This window comes from Thermobia domestica, chromosome 10 (assembly GCF_964235325.1).
Source record: "Thermobia domestica chromosome 10, izTheDome1.hap1.1, whole genome shotgun sequence".
In the NCBI taxonomy this organism is placed as follows: Eukaryota; Metazoa; Arthropoda; class Insecta; order Zygentoma; family Lepismatidae; genus Thermobia; species Thermobia domestica.
Window position 1 is genome coordinate 180,650,618 of NC_137463.1, and position 23,846 is coordinate 180,674,463.

The window sequence follows — 23,846 nt, forward strand, 5'->3', positions numbered from 1 at the left end:
GAAACATACCAACAGATTATTACTTCAAACTGTCGTATTCCAGGAGCAAAATTAATTACGATTTTGTTGTAAGAGATGAGAATTATAAACAGCACTGAATTAACTGCTTGTCTATAGATATTAAGATTTCATTATTTCGTCTGTTCTCGTGAAAAGCATCTCATTATTTTGTAGTGTGTTTGGTAATAATAAATATGAACATGATTTCGAATAATATTTGAATTTCATTTTGAGGACTAATTTTAATGCTGTTTCACTTTGGCAGAAACTTCTTCGTGATGACCGATTTCATTCGAATTTTGAACCAGAAGATGACTCCCTCTGGCTACCATCCCAACTTTTGCATACAATAGGATCTATTCAATCTCAATGTGATGATACGCAGGTGGACATGTTGAAAGTGAGTAAAATTTCAAAGATTTTTGGAATATAAGTGGATTGAAAATTTACTTTGTTCTTCTACAGGAAAGTGAAAGTTATTAAAACTATGTTTGAAACGTATAAACAATACAAGTAACAAAAATTCAGAATTATAAGTAAACAAAAATGTGTGACTTACAGTTTATGTAGATTTTGATGGATAGCAATGAAGGAAAAGTCATACAGCAATATTAGTTGTATTTTGCAATTACACTTAAGTTCCCTTAATTCACTGAAACTGATAGCCATTGATTGGGAAACAATATCAATTCCCATATCTTTGTATGTTCATTCAGTAATTACTATTGTTGCTAAATATTTTGTTTTCTCGAATGAATAACAATTAATTAATCATGTACTGGCTAACATTCCAGACTTTTATGCCGCAGTCATAATTAAGGTTCTCCGTGATTTTCCGCAGTTTCAAAGACAGTAATAGTTGCGTTTTAAAATGAATGTTATCTTATTTAGAGATGTAAATCACAAAGTGGAACAAAGTAAATTGTATGATGTCTTAGGCAGATAAAATGGAAATAGCCCGTATTGTACGATATATTTAGTGTCCAAACCTCCGTATATATATATATATATATATATATATATATATATATATAAAATTCAGTCTTACGCGAAGGTACCATGCAGTTGCGTGAATCGTCAGGGTCAACTTCTGTAGGAGAATAGCTGAATTGCCCATTCTTCGCACAGGAAGTAGGCTTGTGGAAAGTGTGTGAACCCTCCTTCTCCTCCTTGGGGTACGCACTTGAATGGAAGTGGAGAGGACCGCGGTGGCTTAGTGGTAGAGCGTTCACCTCTGGTGCATGGGGTCCTTGGTTCGAGCCCAGCTCGCGCCAAGTGAATTTTGTGGTGGACAAACCGTGTGCGTGGGTTTTCTCGGGGTTCTGCCGTTTCCTCCCACTTTCTTCATTCCACTATTTCATTCATTTCTCGTCACCGTCTCCTTTAACCTAGCCGACATAATCATGGGACGTAATATTGAAAGATTTCTTTTCATTTCATTTTCAATGGGAGTGGAATGATAAAAACTCAAAATATATTTTATTTTTGGCAAAATTTCTGAAAACTTCCACTGCTCTAGTGCCAAACGTGTATGCCTTTGGTGCACGTGGTCGCGCGTTCGATTCCCAGTGCAAGGGTACAAAAATATTTAGTTCACATTTACTTTTAGTAATCACCCGTCTCCTTTAGCATAAGAGGCATAAATGTGGGATGTCAAACTAAAAAAAGAAATAAAAAAATAAAATCATTTTTCTTTTCCATTTCATATCTTTTGACCCCTGTAGGATACCCCTTTTATCAAAGTGATATGATGAAACCCTAGCTTAAGGTAAGCACTAACTGTTTTCCAAAATTGATGTCAAACTGCTGAGCTGTTTTCCTATAATGTGATCACAAACAATAGACAACGTCAATTTCAATGTGGCGAATAGATATGCTTGGAAACCAGGCCTGTGAGGAAAAAAATGTAGAAGAGTGATTTAATTTTATTTCTGCAACTAGAATCACCTTTAGGAAATAGCCCGACGATTCGGTCTATTTTGGAATCATCCTGATACAGAGTGACTCAAAAGTCCTTTACCATAGGACAAATGAATATAATATACATCTCAAATAAAAATAGATGAGAACAGAAGTTCAGTAGTTTCAAACATAGTTTGCAATTCTGTGAAAGCCAAGTGCTCCCAGCACCTCCATCATAATCCCTGCAGAAAGTTATATTTTCAGATCCTACAGTAAAAAGAAAGTAACTTTTGTCTGTGTCACTTTCTTGAGAAAACGTAATTTACAGACAGTACAGTATACAATACATAATACAGTACAGTACATAATATAAGTTACAGACATTTTAAACTTTCAGTGACCATTGTTTTATTATTATACATTGTCAGTAGATCTTATCCAATTATCTCAATCCTACAATTCATGGAATTAACATGCTACTTATAACCATTGCAACCAAAAACTCAATACGATGTTCTTCTTACGACGGAAAGAAAGAAAAGTGCGTGGACTGCAAGACGATGACGAGTAGAATTATTAGTTTCAGTTCAGCTGCCTGTCGAATATTCCTTTTTCCTTTTGTATATACACAGTTCTATTCACACAATTGAGAAGATAATAGTATTAATGTAGCAGAATCTATTCCAGAATCGGGGCCGCGGTGGTTCAGTGCTAGAGTGTTCACCTCTGGTGCATGGGGTCCCTGGGTCGATCCCAGCTCACGCCAAGTGAACTTTGTGGTAGACAAACACCGTGTGCGTGGGTTTCCTCGGAGTTCTTCCGTTTCCTCCCACTTTCTTTATTTTACCATTTTTGTTCATTTCTAATCATCACCGCCTCCTTTAACCTGGCCGGCATAACCGTGGGACTTAAAACTCAAAGATTTTATTTTATTTCATTTCGTTTCTATTCTAGAATCAACCAGTGGAATTGGAGCGGTAATATTTTTGTCAGACCGCGATGGATATCGGTGACAGGGGTACTAAAGTTTTTCTCAAAAATCCTTGTTTTCTTTAGTTAATTTACTAATCTGCAATTAAAATATTTTCTCAAGAAAGTGATGGAGATAAAAGTTACTTTCTTTTTCACTGTAGAATCCGAATTCTAAAAATACAATTTTTGTAGGTGTTACTATTTGAAATTTTCAAGTTGATCCCAGGAGTTCTATGATTGAGATCGAGATCCTGGGTGCTTAGTTTTCACAGAATTGTAAACTAAATTGCGTTTGAGACTATTGATCTTTTCTTCTTCTCCATTTTTATCTCAGCTGCATCATTTTGTAGATAATTGTATGAAACTTGTTGATATCACGTAGCTATTTTTTTTATTTGTTTATTTAGTGTAGGATTCTCAAACATAATAGGGATTATCATTTGAAAATTTCAAGTTGATCCCAGGGGCTTTGTGATAAGGATTGGGGTCCCTGAGAACACTTAATTTTCCAGAACCAAGAATCAGGTGCCTGGTTTCAGAATAGAAAATCTGGATCCATTATGATCCGTGACCCGGGCATCTCAGAATCTGGTTTTTGTGGTCCCTAGTATATGCCTCAACTTGTTGGGACTACTTTGAATGTCTTGAAGTTAATTACACTTAAATTTGAACATCCGTGTAAAGATAAGGAATTAAGAATATTAAGGATATACAACTATTTATATTACACTATAAACCACGACTCATGCCTTGTTGATATTAAAAATTATGTGTAGCAAATATTAAAACTTACGAAAAATTTGTTGTGATCAAAACAAAAAAATACATAGAATGAATTCAATATTCCAGGTTCTGTTGAATATGGCCTGTACCAATTATTGGACAATGAATGGGAGAATTATAATTCAGATTTTGACATTGTGCAGCGAATGTTATGAAACTGGAAATCAGGCAGTTAGAACCGCAGCAAAGGCAGCTACTAGTCAAACACTAAGGTCCTTTTGTAATTTTTTGGGTAAGTATAATGCTTTCAAAATAAGTTAAAAGAGATGTAAATGGGAATGTTAAAATAACGATTAAGGTTGGCCGAGTAAATGTAAAAAACAAGATGTAATTCGTATGTTTTCCTCCATGTTTTATCCATCACTTTTAAACTTAATTCCTCAATTGTTCTTTAATCTTTATATTTATAAGATAATTTATTTCCTTTCATTCGTACTGAATTTTTCCTGGTATTGGTACTAAGTTCTTCTTCCTATTTGCGCTACAGTCCATTGTAGACTAGGGCATCCTTAATAGTGTCTCGGCGCTCGACTTTGTTTCCAGCTTTCGTTATTATATGAAAACAGGAAAATTCTGTTAAGTGAACTTTGTATAATTCTAGCATAAGCTTTTATACTTTAATAAAATGACACAAAGTGTGAGTTTACAGTAGCATAAAGTTAACATTGGATGTGTAATTAAATAGTGAAAAAGTCACATGTAAGCGTCCTATAACACTGTAGATAGCTACAAGCTATTTCAACGAACAATCGTCGTTTTTGTCAGTGTCAACTGAAATCAAAATATAAGCTGTAAACACTTCATATTATGAAGTTTCTTCCAACTCACAGATGATGGAAAACTATATACAGACGAATCCTCGTACAAGTGAACTGATTACATGCTAGATTCCTGCGGTTCAATTATATGGTCGGGACTGCGGTGGCTTAGTGGTAGAGCGTTTATTTCTGGTGCATGGGTTCCTTGGTTCGATCCCAGCTTGCGTCAAGTGACCTTTTGTGTTGAACAAACACCATGTGCCTGGGTTTTCTCGCTATTCTCCCTTTTTCTCTCATTTTTTCATTCGACCATTTCCTTCATTTCTCATCATCACCGTTTCCTTTAGCCTGGCCGGCATAACCGTGGACGTAAAACTTAAAAAGATTACATTTCATTTCATTTTTAATCATAAGTTAATTTTTCTTTAGTTCAAGGGATCCAGAATGTAATCATGTCACCTGGAAATAGTGTTCAAGAATTCATCTGTTTTATCTGTACATAATAATCATTATCTGTGAACTAAAGAAAACTTCATAATGTCAAGTATTCAGCAGCTTAAGTTTAATTTAAATTGACACCGACGAAGACAGAGATAGTACCTTGAAACATTTTACCGTTGTATAAAGTATTATAGGATACTTATAAGTGAGGTTTTAAGTAGTTAATTTACAATATTCATTTGCAGACGTAATATCACTCTTTAAAGTGTTCTTCTTGATTTTTTGAGAACTACTTATAATTTATGTGTGAAATTATGTTCTTTGATTTATTTTTTCTTTGCGTCTATATGTGTAGAGGAAGAATCTCAAGAATTTGAAAGCAGTGTTAGAGGACAAGGAAAATTACGGAACGAACTAGGATCTGGAGTATCGTGTTTCAATGAAGTAATACCTATTTTGCAATTCATTTGCAGCAAAATGGAAGAAGCCCAGCTGTAAGTAGGGTTTCTATATAAACTAAAATTTAGGTCTTAGATATATCTACGAGTATAGTGCAATACAATTGTGTATTTAATGAGAGCTGAACAGCACCTCCTTTTGTAACGAGAACGTGAACTTTGAAAAGAGGAATGTGAGAAAGTATTAATGTTTGTTAGGGAAGGTAACCCAAGTGGCTTAACGTAGTCTTCTAAAAATTTCGTGAAAGTTTAACGTTATCAGATATGTTCAGCTCAGTGAAATTTGTGGATATTAAAAAGTGGGTACGCAAGATCTTCTTGCAGTGAACTAAAGAATTGTATAAAGTAAAGCTATCACTTTCCATTCCTTAATGCTACCATCACTAAAATGACAAATTTCTAAGCACATCACAATGAATATCTGGTAACCCGTCATGTCTGGTAAAAAGCGTAGTGTTAAATTGTGTACGTGCAGCTAATAATTTCAGCTGCTTGAATCGTTGCCTTCTACACAGCACTTAAAAGTATGGAGTAAGGAATTTAGGCTTCAGATTTCTGGGCTTTCGGCATCTATAGTCATGTTAGCCCGTCACGTGTGAGGGGTGATGTCCCTCGGCAAACACACTATCCGGAGAAATGGAAGGAAGAAAGGATTGGGGAAGGAAGGAAGCGGCCTGGGACCAATAAGTTATGTACCACCCCGGCATTTGCGTGGTGTGAATGAGGAAAACCTCATTCAGGATGACTGTCCTGTAAAAGCTTTTTACACTTTTTGGACCGAGTGCCTCCACAGGAAATCGAACCTGGGACCGCTCGCACCGAAGGCAAGAGCGTTAGCGACTACGCTATGCGGGGCCACGAGTAAGAAATTTAGGTACTACAAAATGTAAGAAATAAGTAAGAGAGCTACCTACTTCATTTACTACACTATTTAAAGCTCCTAAATTTCATAAAGAGCTCCCTCGTAAGTGTATGGTTAGCGTACGTGCCTTTGGCATGGGAAACTGGGTTTAATTCCCGGTGAAGCTCATGTGGTTCGGATCCCACGTTAAGGTGTAGCTCCAGGTCTCATATAGTCGAAATACTGAAAAGAATGCTAAACTTCAAATCAGCCAACCAAACCTAAATTTCCTAAGTGCTTAGAAGGGTATAATACGCGTCGCCGAAATTATTGGCAGCAAGTACGAGCTTCAACACTGCGAAGTCAATAGAGATTCAGTATGAATAGTATAAGTTCTTTGCTGCAGATCATCAGTTTTTTTAGTACATTTTTGTAGGACTTATATTTTTTGTACTTATTTGATCTTGCTTGAAGTGTTTGATTAGAACATAAATATATAACGTAGGGTTTACTATTTTATTTCTTCTTCTCCAGTTCTTTCCTTTCTAGAATTTCCGAGATCATGCTCGTAGTATATTAAGTAATTTTTATTAGGGACAGAACGATATTTTGTGTAATGGGAAATTGTAGGTTGTTATTTCGTGCATCAAATTCAATGGTACTGCTTCATTACCGATGTTACACAAGAAGATGGCTTAGAGAGCAGGTAACAATAGAAGAATTTGTATTTTCTTTTTAATGCTAGTGTTAGCATTTAAAGAAATTATTGACAAATTAATAATTGGCTATTGAGTAACTTCAGCTATAACGTATTTATTTGTAACCGTTAACTCCTTTATTTCAAGGTCAGTATTTACTATTCTTTATTTATAATTGTTGATTAGGTAGTGGTAACTATATATCAAACCTATATTAGTGTATTTTGTTACAATATCCACAACAAATTGTTTGAATTACTTACACGTGGTTTTCTTTCTTTCTTCCGTAGAATGCCAATGGGGCGATCAGGAAATGCAGTGGTGTTTCTGTTGGAATGTTTGCATACCTTAATCTCAAGCCTCCCCCAACAGATCCACAACAATAAACATTTTACAATGTTTCTTTGGCAAAAATTTTGCCCCTCACTTATTGCATTCCTTGGTTCACCTCGTGTAGATAAAAATATTATTTCTAGTAACAAAGCTGAAGGAGAAATGGGTCGTGGTTCAGGTTGCTTAGCTACAGCTCCAAGCTTCAATAGTTCAGAAGCAAAGACAGTATACAGGTAAGAAATAAATAGTGCTACCGTAACTTCTATCCTGAGCATCCATTTCGAGCTTGAAATAAATTAACATATATATAATATGAAATAAATTTACATATAATGTATATAGGGTGTATTTTCCCTCTTTCTTTCTTTTCTTTTTTTTTAAATAGAGACGGGGGGTCGCGGTGGCTCAGTGGTAGAGCGTTCACCTCTGGTGCTTGGGGTCCCGGGTTCGATCCCAGCCCCCGCCAAGTGAACTTTGTGGTGGACAAACACCGTGTGCGTGGGTTTTCTCGGGGTTCTCCCGTTTCCTCTCACTTTCTTCATTCCACCATTTCACTCATTACTCATCTTCACCGTCTCCTTTAGCCTAACCGGCATAACCGTGGGACGTAAAACTCAAAGATTTCATTTTTTCATTTAAATAGAGACGGTGAACTTCAAACTGGCAACACTGTTTTCTGTGACAGCTAATATTAGTTCTCGATTGTTTTGAGGTTAGTTTGGTTTGGCAATTCATCATGAATAGACTCACGCCAGAGCAACGTTTGCCAGTTGTGCAAATTTATTTTGAAAACTATGGTTCAATTCGACAAACTCATCGGGCTTACGTGTATTTTACGGTGCTCATAATCGTCCATCAGAGCGGTTAATTCGAGAAACTATGGATCGTTTTCGCAATATGTTTACTCTATACGATAATACGCATCCTGCAAGACGTCGTACAGTGCGGAAACAACAAGCGACTGATGGTGTAATCATTGGTCCATATGTATTAAAAAATGATGCTGGTCAAAATGTTACAATCCACGGTGAGCGGTACAGAGACATGATTACTAACGTTTTTCTGCCTCAATTGAAAGACATTAATGTTGCAGACATGTGGTTTCAGCAGGATGGCGCCACTTGCCATACAGCGTACGCCACAATTAATTTACTAAAAGAAACATTTGACAAACGATTAATTTCACGAAATGGACCTGTTAACTGGCCACCTCGTTCATGCGATTTGACGCCATTAAATTATTTTCTCTGGGGGTATGTAAAGTCGCAACAATTGAGCACTTGGAAGCCAACATTCGACGCGTTATTGCCGAAATATAACCTGATTTACTGCTAAGAGTGTGTGAAAATTGGACCTCCAGATTACGCCATGTACGCGCCAACCGCGGTGGCCACATGCCCGAAATCATATTCAAACATTAATGCCATAAAAATGACTGTCAGATAAATAGCTCACTTTTCGGCAACGGCGCCAATATTCTGGACTTAACGCACTGGACGCACACGAAGATACCTTGTGCTGTCACGAGCTTTCTGCCGATACTTGTGTACAGTCGGCGCAGTTGGTGCATAATTTCGACCGAACTTCTTTTTTAAACATTGCACTGTTTCGATAACATAATCACTTGGAAAATAATAAAGTTTTCGGTATGTCCTAACGTTGTTCAAGCGTAAATCAATTCATTTCATACCACGGAGACATGATACTGTGTTTGTGTCACTTGTATAGGGACCAATGAGCTGTCACCCTCAACATAACATGTACGTTCGAAAGAACACACCAGGTTGCCCATCCGTTATTTGCAACAATGAAGTTCGTGTTGTAGGTGTTTCCGGAAGTAAATAATGATGTAAAATCAGTTAAAATTTCATAATGAAATATTTGGTGGAAATATGAAATGCCTAAGACAATAAAATGGGAATTAGCTGTGATGCTGTTCCACAATGTCTGCAAAGCCTTTTAAAACAAGCCATGTACATGGAAAAACCCGAAAGCTATTCAAAAATATTTCAAATAATTCAAGCTATTCGAAAGCTATTCTTCGTGACAATACCGACTCGATGGCTAATCAAGAAAACACCAGTACTTGTTTACCTTTAGAAAGAAGGCTTTGTTATATGTTTTCATGACTTCGTACTTGAATTTGGATATTTAAGTATAATATTTATAAATGCATTTTTTTAAAATATGTATATAGTTCTTTTGCATAGTGTGTTATAATATGTAATTCATATTTTTTTTCAGTATTGGGACACAATTATTGAGACTTATAGGATGCGTGGGCTCTTTACGACCAGTATTAGAATCAGTATTTCACCGCATGCTACTATATCCTCCACCGCAGCATAGATTGGAAGCGCTAAAAGCATTGAGAGAGGTATCTATTAAACTTTTTGAATAAGTATCTGAAATCAGAGTGAATCTTACTGGAAATGTTGACATTAGAAATGCTCTTACCGAGATCGTTATGTATGCTCTTGTAGTAGGGCCACCCATAGGTTCCTGGGCCCCCAGACAAACTGCGAGGGTTCCCATACTTTCTGTGTGTACCCACTCCCTCACCTTCAACAATCGTCAGTACTTTTGCCAACTCCGTTTTTTGTGAAAATAGCCAAGTAACAATAGTTGTAGGGTTAAACTCTTTTTATTTCTTTTTTTCATTCTTTTAAAATTAAATACTTTTTAAACAGCTTATGTGGGAAAGTATCGCTTACAAATATACATAGCACTCACCTTTATGTGCTCTTGTAGTGATGATCAGTTTCCTTTTAGGTGCTCATCAGTATTTCTGGTATAATGCACAAATACCCTTCATCAGGGTGTTTTCTAAGCTAAATTGTGAAGGCGTTGGATTATTCATATTCTAGGGTTTAACAGATTATAATCAGTATCTAGCAAACACTTACATAACTTACTTATTAAATATTGAAAACAACGTAAATTATACAACTGAAAAATCGGACAATGATGAGGAATTGTTGACCAATAAACACTCACGGAATATAAGCGCAGTAAATGTTGTAATTCTGATTTCCGCACGTTGAGTTGTTTCGAAGAGAACACCTTTGAGCATTGCGTTCTTGAAACAAGGTCTGATGCAGTTCAAGGTAAATTTTTGAGTAAGAACTGTTATTACAGTTCTTATACAGATTTTCTTCATGCAGGATATGATGAAGAGAACAGAGGAGCTGTTGAAAATTTTCACAGAATAACAATATACAGACATAAAAAGATGTATTTTATTGTTAAATGAATAACACTAGCTCCATCATTTCACGAAATTTTCAACTGTAGGAATGCTCTAGGTTGTAAAGAACATTTGCTCTAGGATACTTGTATGCTTTGTGTAAAAGACACGCTATGATACCTCAAACTAACATAGCTAGGTGTGACTAATAAACTAAAAGAAAAGAGAGTGAGCAGTTCTTGTTGGTTGGATTGGATTTTAGCGCCCCTTTCAGCACCGAAGCTATATAAGACGTTGATGTACAGCTTAACGTGGGACCGAAGCACATGAGCTCGCGCCGGAAATCGAACCCGGGTTTTCAGCACCAAAGACGCCTACGCTAACCATATAGCTATGAGGAAGCTCATAAGTATTTTTTTCTTTGCATATAGAAAACTGAAATTTAGATAGCTGAAGGGAAAGGATATACGCTTAAAATTATATAGGATCAGGGTGGAAAAAATCAAGATTTCTTTTTTTAAAAATCATTTTTGTTGATTTTTTTATTTAAATCGATTTTTTTTTAGTTAAATCAAGTCTTTCTCCTCTATAATACAAGTCGTGAGCAGAAGAAAAAACATTAGGAATTAGTATTAAATGTTAATTATGACATTTAATTGAAAGTTTTGGGGTTGAAATTTGAATTAATCCCCAATCGTTAACCTATTTCAATCCCAAACAATGTTTTTTAAGCATTAAGGAAGAAGTACGGAAACTTTATCAGCATGACTTTTTTTTATCACAAAAGTTTCTGATATTTGGCAGGGGCACATTTAAAAAAAATCGGAATTAGCTTGCGGTACGAAATACATAAAATACGTAAATTTCGCCTAAAGCTATAAAATCTAAAAAGAATTAAGTTTTGGAGGGGGGATCAGATCGGACCCCTCTAAATATGCCCCTATTATGTGGGAACAAACAAACAGAAGCGCACACAGAGGAGTTTCGTCTTAAATGTCCATAGTGATTTCCCCGTTCGAAAAGTTTACGATTTAAAATTCTTATGTTACGAAGTGAAGAAAGCAGGATTCTCCCGTTACCCGTTTTAAACGGGATTTTCCGAATCATCCTCTGCATGAAACACTCGTTTTCATACTGTGCTGTACATACATTTGTGTCTTGTTGTATTATGATTATTATATTCCATAATCGAAATAACAGAACAGAAACGGGATTTTATTTATTTTTACTTTAAATTAATTTATTTCGGAATTTGATTTAAATCAACGATTTTTATTAGAAAAATCAAGTAATTTATATCGTGATTTAAATCAGATTGATTTAAATCAATCCACCCTGTATAGGATTAGGGAAACTACGTTTACTAGATGTTATAGATTTCAACACTTGATTACACGGGATTATTCACTTGTACACATCAGTTAATATTCTTCCGATATAAGGCGCTTTGTCTTTCTTGACAAGTTTTTGACTGATATTAAGAACAAGAATGAAGAGGTTTTAAAGACAGATAAGAATATGAAGAAAACAACAGTGAAATGATTGATTGATTGATTTTTGAGTTTTACGTCCCGTTCAGCAGCGAGGCTATATGAGACGTGGACCTACTGATTAACGTGGAATCCGAACCACATGAGCTCCCGCCGGGAATCGAACCCGGGTCTCCCACGCCAAAGGCGCGCATGCTAACCGCTTAGCCACGGAGGAGCTCTAACAGTAAAATGAGTTCAGACCAATGACCTTAAGCAGTAGGTCGTATGTAACAACGAAAAGTACTGCTCTTTAGTAAAGTAATTTATATGTTGTAGTTAATAAATGCGTGAAAGATATTGTCAATTACTCTGTCCCTAGCTCTTTGCTTATATATATATATATATATAATTTTGAACCTCCTACTGCTTGTTCTCTTGGTCTCTGAGAACGTCTAGAGCGTAAGCAGGCGAGATATTGTGATTGCTGTTCTTCATTCTCTGTGAATTAGTATAGTCTTTGACTCCGAAATCTTTCTTGTTTCTGTTTGTTCACATAAAAGAAATGCAGGTAGTTTGTTGTCTTTTTTTTTTTTTTTTTTTTTTTTATTTTTTTTTAATGGAAAATTATTGAGGGATGTTGCATCACAAAGCATAAATGAACAAGTCAGTAGCATTGGATTAACCTAGGAAAAAATGTGTATGCAGCAATTTCACAGGAGCATTGTTCTGAAACAGCATTTTTCAGTTAAATGTTCTTTTGCATATTTTTGTCAAAACAGTATTTTGCTAACTTCAAAATGTTATTTTAAAGATTTTTCTATTACCCTTTTGTTTTGCTTCTTTTTTTAAAGTTATTGAGAAGTCCGAACCGCATTGTGGATTTTGCTGGTCCTATTCTAGTAGAAGATGAAAAAGGATCAACACAAAGTGATATGGCGTTGATGAGGCTGTAAGTATTCTTTTTAAGTGTGAAATTGACGTTTTCTGATAATGTAGCATATGCATATCTTGTCGTCAACCGATAAGATCAAGCAAATGTTGGAGCATAATTGCAGTTAAGAAAGGACAGTTGCGAATTTGGTAGGGGCTTTCATTCTACTGGATTGTCCAAAAAGTTAAGATCTTTTTCTTAGGTTAAATTGAAGTAAATTTTGTCATAAGAAAAACTGTTCAGTAGTCAAAATATCTTCACTTTTGCTATAACTTGTGTTCATATTTCCTACAAGTTGTGCTTTCTAGCAGTATTGCTAAGTTTTCTCTTTATCCAAAATATTCTGGACAGGCCCTCGGAATAAGTCGGATGGCAGGTGATCAGGATGTTGTATGTAGGACTAGAGATGTAAAGTTTACGGGAATTGTAAACCTGCTGTAGAAAGTAGTTTTCCTGCTTTCCTCAGAAAAATATTTATTCGTATAGTATTTTCGATGATACATTTATTTTCTGTATCTGAAACCTGTTAGTGGAAATTTAATATTTCGTGCTTCAAATACGAACTACTAGTAATTAATAACAATGACATGAAACGAAGGATTAGTTTGATTTTCAGAGTGATTATTTTAAATTTTAGACACTGATTTACAAAATATTTTAAAATGACATATTATATATCTTTTAAATTGTATTCGCTTTGTGTCGTATTGTTGTAATGTATCAATGAATTAAACATGCAACTGTTTAAGGAGTGGTCATTGAAAGAACTAAATTGACGCTTGTGTGGACATTCAGATAAAAGGTTCTCTTGTCTTCCTTATGGCTTTGAAAGTTCTGCTGCAAACTTACAATGTATCCTATAATAGAGCCGGTACTAATCAGACGAAGAATGCTGTTGCATCACCAGTTGAACGATGCAGTTTATCCTTGTGCATACAATTTATCAACTTCTTATGTATACGTTTGACTTTTTTTACAAGTAATTTAAAACGGAATATGCACTTCCATAAAAGTTTCTAAACGTTGAGCAAAACGATGTATGTTTGAAGATACGTTGTGGTTGAAGAATGTCACTTCTAACGATCTGAGTGTTTCAGGGTTCTGGTCAGATGATGTATACTCACCGCATGTTCTTACGTAGTGACACTATTTCCGGCTTTGTCAGATTAGGAATTAATAGTGAAAACGGACAGGCTATACGTTATGTCGTCTTAACGCTACATAACACGAGCACTGAGTAACATAGTGGTTGAAATGGACAATGGTTTTAGCAACATAGATTTAACTTGAGTACTGAGTAATAAAATGGTTAATACGAACAGACTATACTTCCAACAAAACTGACATAACATAAGTAATACAGTGGTTAAGACGAACAGACTATACATCTAATAACGTTGGCATAACGTGAGAGCTGAGTAATTCATTCAAAGTTCATCATGTTTGATGACGTTACTGCCAAAGCAAGTTATCTACAAGATCAGTGATTTATTGAAATGGGAATTTTATCATGTATAGCTACATAGTTTAATTTCTGAAATTATTGGAGTTTAATCGCTAATTTTAGACACGAATAATTCGTATTTCTCTTTTCTGTCTTCTTTTTCCTGTTTTCGTTCAGTTTTAACCGAAGATAACCATTATGTAATATCGTACTATTTTGTTAATTCTTCTGATTCTCTTTGTTACTTACGTCTTACAAAATAGGAAAATGTGTATTCACACACCACAAAACAGTAAATGTTCATGCTAACAACAGGAAGATGTTTTCTCTCTTTCATAAACGTTTTAACAATATTACTTTTCATTTCCAGCGTAATGGATTCAATCGAAGAGTGTAGTCGGTGTCAAGATACAACCGTGTGTAGCATGAGTATTATGTGCATTGTTGCCATGCTTAGTTCACTAGAGGAACTCTGTACTGGGAAAGGAATTACTGATAAATACATGGAGAAAATTAACCTTCTTTACGAAGACTTAGAGGATTGTGATTATAAAGGTTAGTATTTTTAGAATAATTGTTTTCAAAATAGTATTTTACTTCAAGAAAAGTGTAACAGCCAGTCAATAGTTCATGTGCATTAGATATAATGTAAGAACTCCGAGGAAATCTGGTAAAACGAAAAGATACTTGAGGAAATTCATTCCAGATAGGCAGATTCAATCAAAACGATTCCCCCTTCTCCCTACCTCTTTGCCATTGCAGAATTGGAAAACAAGTCGCTAAACTTGACAGAAAGGGAAACCTTTTTAAGGTACACTATCGTATAAAATCTTAAAGTCGCTGACACTTGATGTTGAAGAAACATTGATTGTTCCTTTTAGCTACTATCAAGCTCTACTATTAACAATTAATATTTTTAATTTAAAAAAAAAAAAAAAAAAAAAAAAAAAAAAAAAAAAAAAGAGAAATATTGATGATGGCATTTCGGTAGGAGGTAGAATGATTCGATACATAAGATTTGCAGACGATATGGCGCTTGTTACAGAATCTGAAAAGAAAATCAATAAAATGTTAGAAAAAATGAGAAAGGGCTTTGAAGAATATGGTATGAAAATAAATGTTAGAAAGACAAAAGCCATGGTGATTGGAACGAAGGGGTCTGCGTCAAATATAAAAGTAGGAGGGTAGAAAATAGAACAAGTGAATAGTTTTCGAAATCTGGGTAGTGTTCTTAGTAATAACATGAAGTGCGAACGTGAAATAAAAGCAAGGATAGGAATGGCGAAAGAAGCCTTTAGAAGGAAGAAAAGTTTGTTTTGTGGGACCTTGAATAAAGAGTTGAGAAAAAGACTCATAAAATGCTTCGTGTGGAGTGTTGTACTGTATGGGGCGGAAACGTGGACATTACGTAAAGGTGATGAAAATCGACTGGAAGCCTTCGAAATGTGGGTGTGGAGAAGAATGGAAAGAATTAGTTGGGTGGAGCGGAAAACGAATGAGAGAGTGTTAGAAATGTTGGGTGAGAAAAGAACACTTTTAGATATTATTAGGAAGAGGAAGAGAAACTGGTTGGGACATTGCCTAAGAAGAAATTGTATTATGAGGGACGTTCTAGAGGGTATGGTGACGGGAAAGAGAGGGAGGGGGCGAAGGAGACTACAATTAATGGATGATATAAAAACAGAAAGATCATACGCGAAGAACCGTGGAGCATGGAAGCTTCTCAGCTGCGGCAAGTGACCTGCCAATAAAGGCAGAATACCTATGATGATGATGACATATGTACTAAAGATTTGACTCCAGTCGTATTTTTGTTTTTTTGTTTTTTATTTTTTTTATTATTATTGTTTTTTTTAGAAATGAAAACTCATTCGTGATAAAGTTAATTTTCATGATCCTTTTATTTAAGGAGTCGGAAGAGGTTGTAAATCCTACCATACCTGTTGAAGTACTTTCATGATTTTCGTTCTTCTTTTCTTTTTAATGCAAGAACATCTGTTTGTAACAAGACCGGTTGAGACACATGCAGTTTTTCTTTTCATTTTAAGTTTCGCCGTTATCGTGATACTTTTTTCCTTACATATTTTATTTGTTCTCGGATTTCGTATTTCTGTAATATGAAATTATTGTATGAATCCATTCCATACCTAACCTTGCCATCGCTTGCATTTCCGGCATTTAACAACTCCGACTACTAAGAAAACAGTAACAGTTTATTTAAATTTACGCGTACTACTATACAGAAAGATGTGTTACTTATCACACTAATACAGATAAATGTAATGGAGTATTCTAAAATATGTAGAGCTGTTATGAATGTTATAATTAATCCTTTATTAATCAGACCGCGTGCGTGAGTGTGGTGGGGAGAAGACTTGTGTTGATATCCTATCAGTGGCGAAGGGTGATAGTTTCAACAAGGTAGGCCCAGAGTTATAATAATAATAATACCACTTGCATTACGTATATCTTCTTATAAATTAATTCCAGGCGTCAGGGTTTCTTCTCATCAAATACGTCTATTACTTCTTGAAAGCCGGAACCGTGGCTAATACCCTTAAGAGTTTATTTCTATAGTGATTGAAGCTAACGCACCAAGTCTGTCGTCATTCATTGTATTCCTCTGGAATGCTTTAATTCTCTTCACCCACGCTTGTCTCACATGATGCTGTAGTAACTAGAGAATTCAGGCGTACATGTAACAAACTGAAACATTCTGTATACATTTCATTTAATGAAATGTACTGAGGCAGATTAATAAATCTAAGATATTTATTTTCGTCGTAGTAAATGATCGTTAGTTCATTCCGAAATTCATCAACGTCGAAAATGGGATACAGTTTAAGATGATTTTTTAAAGTTTCTTCCTAAGAAATATCAGTTCTGTAATCCTGGAACTGTTCACAATCAAGTAGTTCTACAAGTTCCCAAGAGAACAAATTACGAAAACTAGTTTTCATCTTAACTATAAGTGTATGCATAATTTTACAGGAGACTTCTGCAAGAAACTTTTGTCTTAATAACTCAAACACAGTCTCTTCTGGACGCAGACAATGTTTGCATGACTCCTTTGCAGCACAGTCTGACATCAGAAGTACATCTCTCTTTTTGCAAAATAAGAAACAGATTTTCGGTAGACGTAAATATTTTACTACAGAAACACAACAAATAGACAAAGGCACATGAATTTAAACGCAATTGTACACAGGGTTGAAAAAAAAACATGTTTAAAAAAAACAAAAAGAACGGTTTTTATGTTTAAAACATGTTTTTTGTTTAAAACGTTTTAAACGTTTAATACAAAGTACTTTGTTTTAAACAAAAAAAAAAACATGTTTAAAATGTTTATTTTGTTTAAAACAATAATCTAAATAGGCATATATATTACATTTTTACACTCTTAGGTATTACTTGCCATCTATATTCAAGTGCTAGATCAAATTTCGGGAACTTCTCTAATCTCAATCCGCCCAAATGTTCAATTCCGGAGAAAGAAATCGGGATTTTTCCCGATCTCCGTTCACGGAATATGTAGTTTAGTTTCTTTGTGTTACGTTCTACTGGTCGTCTGCATTCTTAATCTTTAAACGCCCATTGACGTAATTGCGTGTCAGGGCTTTAAACCTCAATAGCTCAGTCTTAAACCTCAAATTAAGGCTGAAAGATGGTTTTGGTATCAATTTATTCCTGAAAGATGCAGCTTTGCTGGTGTGCATTTTATGTATATGGGAGGAGGGTAAATATCGTGTTTTTTTTTTTTTTTTTAACAGATTTTTGGGGGGCATTCCCCCGCTTGGGGAATAGATTCATAAAAATTGGTACGTGAAGCAATGAAGTAGGCCACTACATGGTAATATCGTGTATTTGTACTTCTTGCTTATATGAGGGAGAAAGGAGAGGGCAAAGTTAGCCAACTTTTGGAGTTTTTTTTTTTCTTTTTTTTTAACCTAAATTACATTTATTTTTACAACAAACATCAATAGCTCAGTCCGTAATTAAGGTAGAAAGATGATTTGGTACCGAAGTATTTTTGAGGGATGAAGCTTTCCGTCAGTTGCATTTTATGTATATAGGGGTACGTATGTACGGCCGATAAAGGGAGGATGAAGTTCGTTTTTTTAAATTTTTCATCAAATTTTTTTCAGTTTTGGCGGGTGTTCCTCCCCCCTTTGTGGTACATCCATAAAAATTGGTATATGAAGCAATGAGAGAGATAGTCCCCTACATCATAGTAACCTGTATGTGTAATTGTTGTTTATAGAGGAAGAGGGGGTCAAATTTGGTTAACATTTATTTTCGGGACGGTCCCATATAACACAAGATACATTTCACTGAAGTGGTCTAGAAGCATACTTATTGTTCGTATACATGTGTGCAGCAAAAATGATTTGCATATGGACGTGGTACTAGTGGGGGAAGGGAGAGAATGTCTAATTCAATGAATGTTTTCTGTGCATATATATATTTTTAAATATTTCCTACATAAAACGAATTCATTACGCAATGGCAGCAATGGCTACCATTTCTTACATTATTGTCACAAGTATGTGGCCTACACATTCATCATTTTGTCAGCGTAGGGTGGCTGCAAGGGTTGCCAGGGCCCTGTAAAGTCAATATTTTTATATTTTTAATGATTTTTTATGTCTGCTCTTTTTCTACGAATATGGCGGAAATTTCACGAATGTTACCTCATTGGAATTTGTGGTCTATAAGCTTTCCAATGGTGTATAACTCATGACTCTGTGATAATTAGGGGGGTACCAGAGCCCCGAACGCGAGAGTCTACCATTTTGTTAAAATCCCTGGCGGGCGTCTCGAGTTAATTGTGTTGTTATGCCGTAGACATTAATCATTATTAGCTACCCATGTTGCAGATAGAGATGTATCTTGAAAACTGTTTAGTTAAAATACGAGTATATCATTTGCTCCTTGTAGGCTAGTCACTGGTCTTTTCTGAGTTGTATTGTATTTGTCAGAGCATTTCTTCTAGCTTATGATGTGAGAACTGTTCATTATTATGGAAATGATAGTGATCAAAAAATACCCAAGTTTTGAATTTGTGAATTTGGATCTTAGAATAGTGTATATTGTGTTTAACTTCCGTTATTCTTGGAAATTAAGAAATGTTCAAATACTTCACTTGAATTTCTGTTGGTTTAGTTATACGCACACTGATGTGCAGAATTTCATTCAGTAATTGCTGTTATAATAAGAATATAACTCTGCTTGTAATTTACTCTATGCACAAATCCTGCGGAGGATGGGTTGTTTGTTAGAAAATTAAATTAACTTAATCTGATATTTTAGTTGTTTTAAACATGTTCAACCACCATCGAAAAAAAAACACGTTTAAAACAATTTGTTTAAAACGTTTAAAATAAACTGAATAAAACAACAGCCCTCGTTTTAAATATGTTTTAAACATTTTGTTTTAAACATATCAACCCTGATTGTACACCATCGGCAGCACTTATTGGATGCGTATCCCAATAATCGTACTCAAATTCACGTATGTGACTCATATCTGATCTTAATTCGCCGAAGTGCGATTTAATTGTTTCAACTGCGCGTGATCGGATGGAGATGATGGAAACTTTATTCTCTCAATAGCTCAGTCCTCTTTGTTGACCTTTATAACAACGAATGAATCGCAGCAAAGTCACAAATTAACGTTTTATGTTGTTGCACAGTGTGTGTACAACATCAAGTTTAACTATATTCTCTGACAACTGAGGCATTTTTTCTCGTTCACTTTTACAAATGATAAAAAAAGCTTCAAATTTCAAAAACATAGTCTGTTCCACTCATCTGTAATAAAGATCATGAGTCTTAATTTCGTACAGGTTTGCGTCAACACAATGCAAAAAGGGTTTTTTAGTTTGTGTAAGGTACAGCACTTACAATTGCTTGTTTCAGCTTTTGCATTGCGTTGAAGTCTGCAAAACTAAGTGAAGTTGATACGGAATGGGGCCTCACGTGTTTTTGCTCTTTATTTGTTTGACATATCGAATCGGAGTGAAAGGCAGTCGTAAACTCGAGGTAAACATTGTATACAAATGGGAAACGAAAGTCGATAAGCGCTAAGGACGGTCTCTCTTGCAGGTTATTACCAACACATTTTCCCGCGAGATTTCTTGAGTAGAATGAAGATCGTTCAACTTCCCGCTAAGAACCACGATTTCTTTATCCGACAATAAAATATTTTTGAACTTAGAAAATTATCTTACATTCTGCTGAAGGAAAATTAATGAATTATAATTTCTGATAATAAATGGGTAGGCCGGGCCTCAGGGCCTTTTACCACTCTTCGCCACTGTATCGTATCAGATTATCTGGAATGATCCTTAGTTAAATAGATAACCATATGAAAGATGACTGTATCGAAACTAGATTCAACTTATCAGATACTTGTGAGGACATTTAAAAATTATTTTAACGATAACAAAACATTCTGTGAGAAATACAACTTTCATAGTGATCGAATATTTTGCAAAGTATACTTGAACACATCCACAGTTTCAAAAAGCAGATGTTATTCGATCGTCAGGTGGCAGACTGACCACTTGTATGGTGAATTAGCTAGCATGGTCAAAGGCATTAGACTGATAATAGCAAGGGATGTTTTCGAGGCTTCGAATTCCATAGCATAATCATGGGATGTAGAACTAAAAAAATAAAGTTGTAAAAGGACTTTCAGTGGGGAAGAGAAAGAGTTTTGCATTTTACAATTTCACATCAGTAGTTGTATGTGTATGTGCTTCATACTGTTGTGGTGAAGCAGCATTTTTGTACGTGTGTTTCAACGAAAACACTTTCATGACCTGATCTTGAGGAAATGAAACAGCAACTACTTTTTTCACTCGATACTTATGGTTTCGCGATCTGTGACATCCTTCATAGATCCAGGATATTGATTGGTGCTTGTTTCCAGGATCGAAGTGGTACAATATGTTTGATAGCTTGCATTCACTTCAGACAATAGTTTTGAACTTCCACATATCCGTCTTTGATAATTTTCTTCTCTTCGTCGTCAGCAATTGTGGCACCCAAAAAGTAGCTGATTTTATTATTATTATTATTATTATTATTATTATTATTATTATTATTATTATTATTATTATTATTATTATTATTATGTTTATGCAATATCGTGCTCAACGTTGTGGACCCAGTAGTTAGTTCCTCTTCCAACGTGTGATTACTTCATCTCAGATTCTCTCTGATTGATTTTCAGGAGTTAGTTGTTCAATTTTGAGCCATCTAACGAACCTTTCCTATGGCTGCATAATGGCTTATAAATTATTACTTTTGAAAGTGTAGAATGCTCAAATATCATAACAATAATTTCCGTTTGTTGGCGACACTGTCACTGTTGTTATTCGAAAAATGAAAACGAAGGATGAAACAATGAAGTAAAAAAAGATACATAAATTTTGTCCGTGTTACATTTGCAAACTAAGTGAAAATATGTGTTCTTAGATTGGATAAAGGAAACTTTTAAGTTGAAAAGAGAACAACTTCGGTTGAGTTTTAATGGTTTGGGTGTGAGTTCCTTTGCACAGGACAGAGAATTTACTTTAGAAACTGATCATGTATCTATGTGTCTAATCAGTTGAAAATTGTAGTTGTTTTGAATGTGTTTGTACGTGTCGAAGAATAGAATATTGCATGATTGCAATACATTAGCTTTAATGTTTTGCAATTTAAATACAACTCAATATGTGGGGGCCGCGGTGGTTCAGTGGTAGAGCGTTCACGTCTGGTGCATGGGGTCCCGGGTTCAAACCCTCCTCCCACCAAGTAAACTTTGTGGTGGACAAACACCCTGTGCGTGGGTTTGCCCGGGGTTCTCCCGTTTCCTCCCACTTTCTTTCACTATTTCATTCATTTCTCATCATCACCATCTCCTTTAGCCTAACCGGCATAACCACGGACATAGAACTCAAAGATTTCATTTAATTTCATTTATAACTCAATGTGTAATCACAGTCGATTTTCTTGTTTTAGACTTATCTGATTTCTAGGTCGTGCTGAAATTAAATCAATTAATACTTACTTGCCTTACTATTTCTATCAATAGGACCATTAACATACCAATCTTTAGCGAGACTTCCGAAGAACTACCAAGAGCGAATCGAAAAGGAACGGGAAATGCTGGCAGAGTTGAATGGAGGCGAGTCAAATGACGCTGAAAGGGCTGCAGATATTGGAAGCGATGTGGATACAGACAGCAGTGGAATCGAAAGAGGTGCTGATGATGAATCCAGTTTCAACGATTCAACTGTCGATGTAGTACCTAGATCGAAAACAAAAAAAGGAAAACGTAAGAAGAGAGCGGAGCAGAGTGACAAGAAAGAATGGGGTTGTGAAAGTGATTCTTCTGGTGATACAGAAGGACCAGAGGAAGGCTTTGAAAATGAAGATAGTGAGGTAAATTCTGTCATATATTTCATACTATGATGTATTTATTATTATTTTATTTATAACTATACCCAAGAAACACAAAATGTATTAAAGTTGTTACTAGTTCCAATTGATGGTAGATTATCTACATATAAGAACGTGAAAAAGATGAGTAGGGAGAAAAACGTATCAATAGGATAGTAGAGTAGTTAGTGTAAACATCTTCAGGCATATTTTTCAAACCCTCATGGGGGCTGAGTTCATTTTGAGGAAGCAAAGGTTGGTTAATGTTTAGAATTACATACAGAGTTAGGATTTTTAGGGACAGTTTTCATAGGGAGAAAAAGGAAAGGAAACAGCGCTAAAACAAATCGTAAAAAAAAGTCTCTGTTGTTCCTTATTTGTTTTGACAGCTGTCTTTTTATCTAATTGAAAACAATATCAGATAAACTACGTACCTCTCTCTGTAATATATACTACTACATGCCTATATTAGGAAGAAAAACATAAAGCTGTTGTATTTAAGAACATTAAGCATCTCTAAACTGTTAAGCATAGGCGTGTTTGTGTTTAGAGATAAATCGTCTTTGTAGATGTTAAAGCCTCTTTTCTTGTCTACAGACCAGTGGGGCAAATTTCGTATTCGGTTGGAATTGCAACTCTGTACGTGTGTCGTGTCAAATTGGTTCTTACGAAGACTAACCTCAAACTTTTCTTTCACAAAACGATTTAACTCTTGCCTTATGGAAGTAGATAGCCCACTGTTCGTTTTCTAAGTGGTGGAGGTCCATTTTTTTAACAACACCCATCAAATTTGTAACCTTAGATATAAAACAGTTCTACTCGCAATTCATGAATCTTCTCTGGATGAAGAAGTTGTTGCGCCTTAAAAATGCACCTGCGGTGTTCAGTCCCAGAGGAAGCAGAAATTGCTTAATTGTATCCAAGTTCTCGCCTAGAAAATAATACACTCGATCCACGATGGTGGGAAATCTTCAATGAAATCTAGAAAATAGTAAAAGAAGAGAAAAGGGGATTGGAGAGGCAGATTTAGGAAAAAGGACCCAAAAAGGGGAAAATTATCTGTATTTCGAATTGGATTAAACATTTGAAACATCGGTAATTTCGAAGAGCTCGTTTTTGCTCTAAAAGAAAAATTATGCACCTAAAAATCGTATCCCTAATAGAGAGTTTTTTTTTTTTTTTTTTTTTTTTTTTTC

General features: G+C 35.3%; 1 protein-coding gene across 3 annotated transcripts in view; it reads left to right on the plus strand.

Annotated features, from left to right (window-relative positions):
* LOC145662862 (brefeldin A-inhibited guanine nucleotide-exchange protein 3) overlaps window positions 1-23,846 on the plus strand; it is a 266,740-nt gene that overhangs the window by 13,455 nt on the left and 229,439 nt on the right. For all 3 annotated transcript variants that reach the window (XM_081728801.1, XM_081728803.1, XM_081728802.1), the window contains exons 4-11: window positions 266-400; window positions 3,724-3,889; window positions 5,212-5,350; window positions 7,144-7,419; window positions 9,431-9,563; window positions 12,697-12,794; window positions 14,591-14,775; window positions 22,304-22,653. In XM_081728801.1, the coding sequence (XP_081584927.1) occupies window positions 266-400; window positions 3,724-3,889; window positions 5,212-5,350; window positions 7,144-7,419; window positions 9,431-9,563; window positions 12,697-12,794; window positions 14,591-14,775; window positions 22,304-22,653 (1,482 nt within the window). The remainder of the gene's footprint in view (window positions 1-265; window positions 401-3,723; window positions 3,890-5,211; window positions 5,351-7,143; window positions 7,420-9,430; window positions 9,564-12,696; window positions 12,795-14,590; window positions 14,776-22,303; window positions 22,654-23,846) is intronic.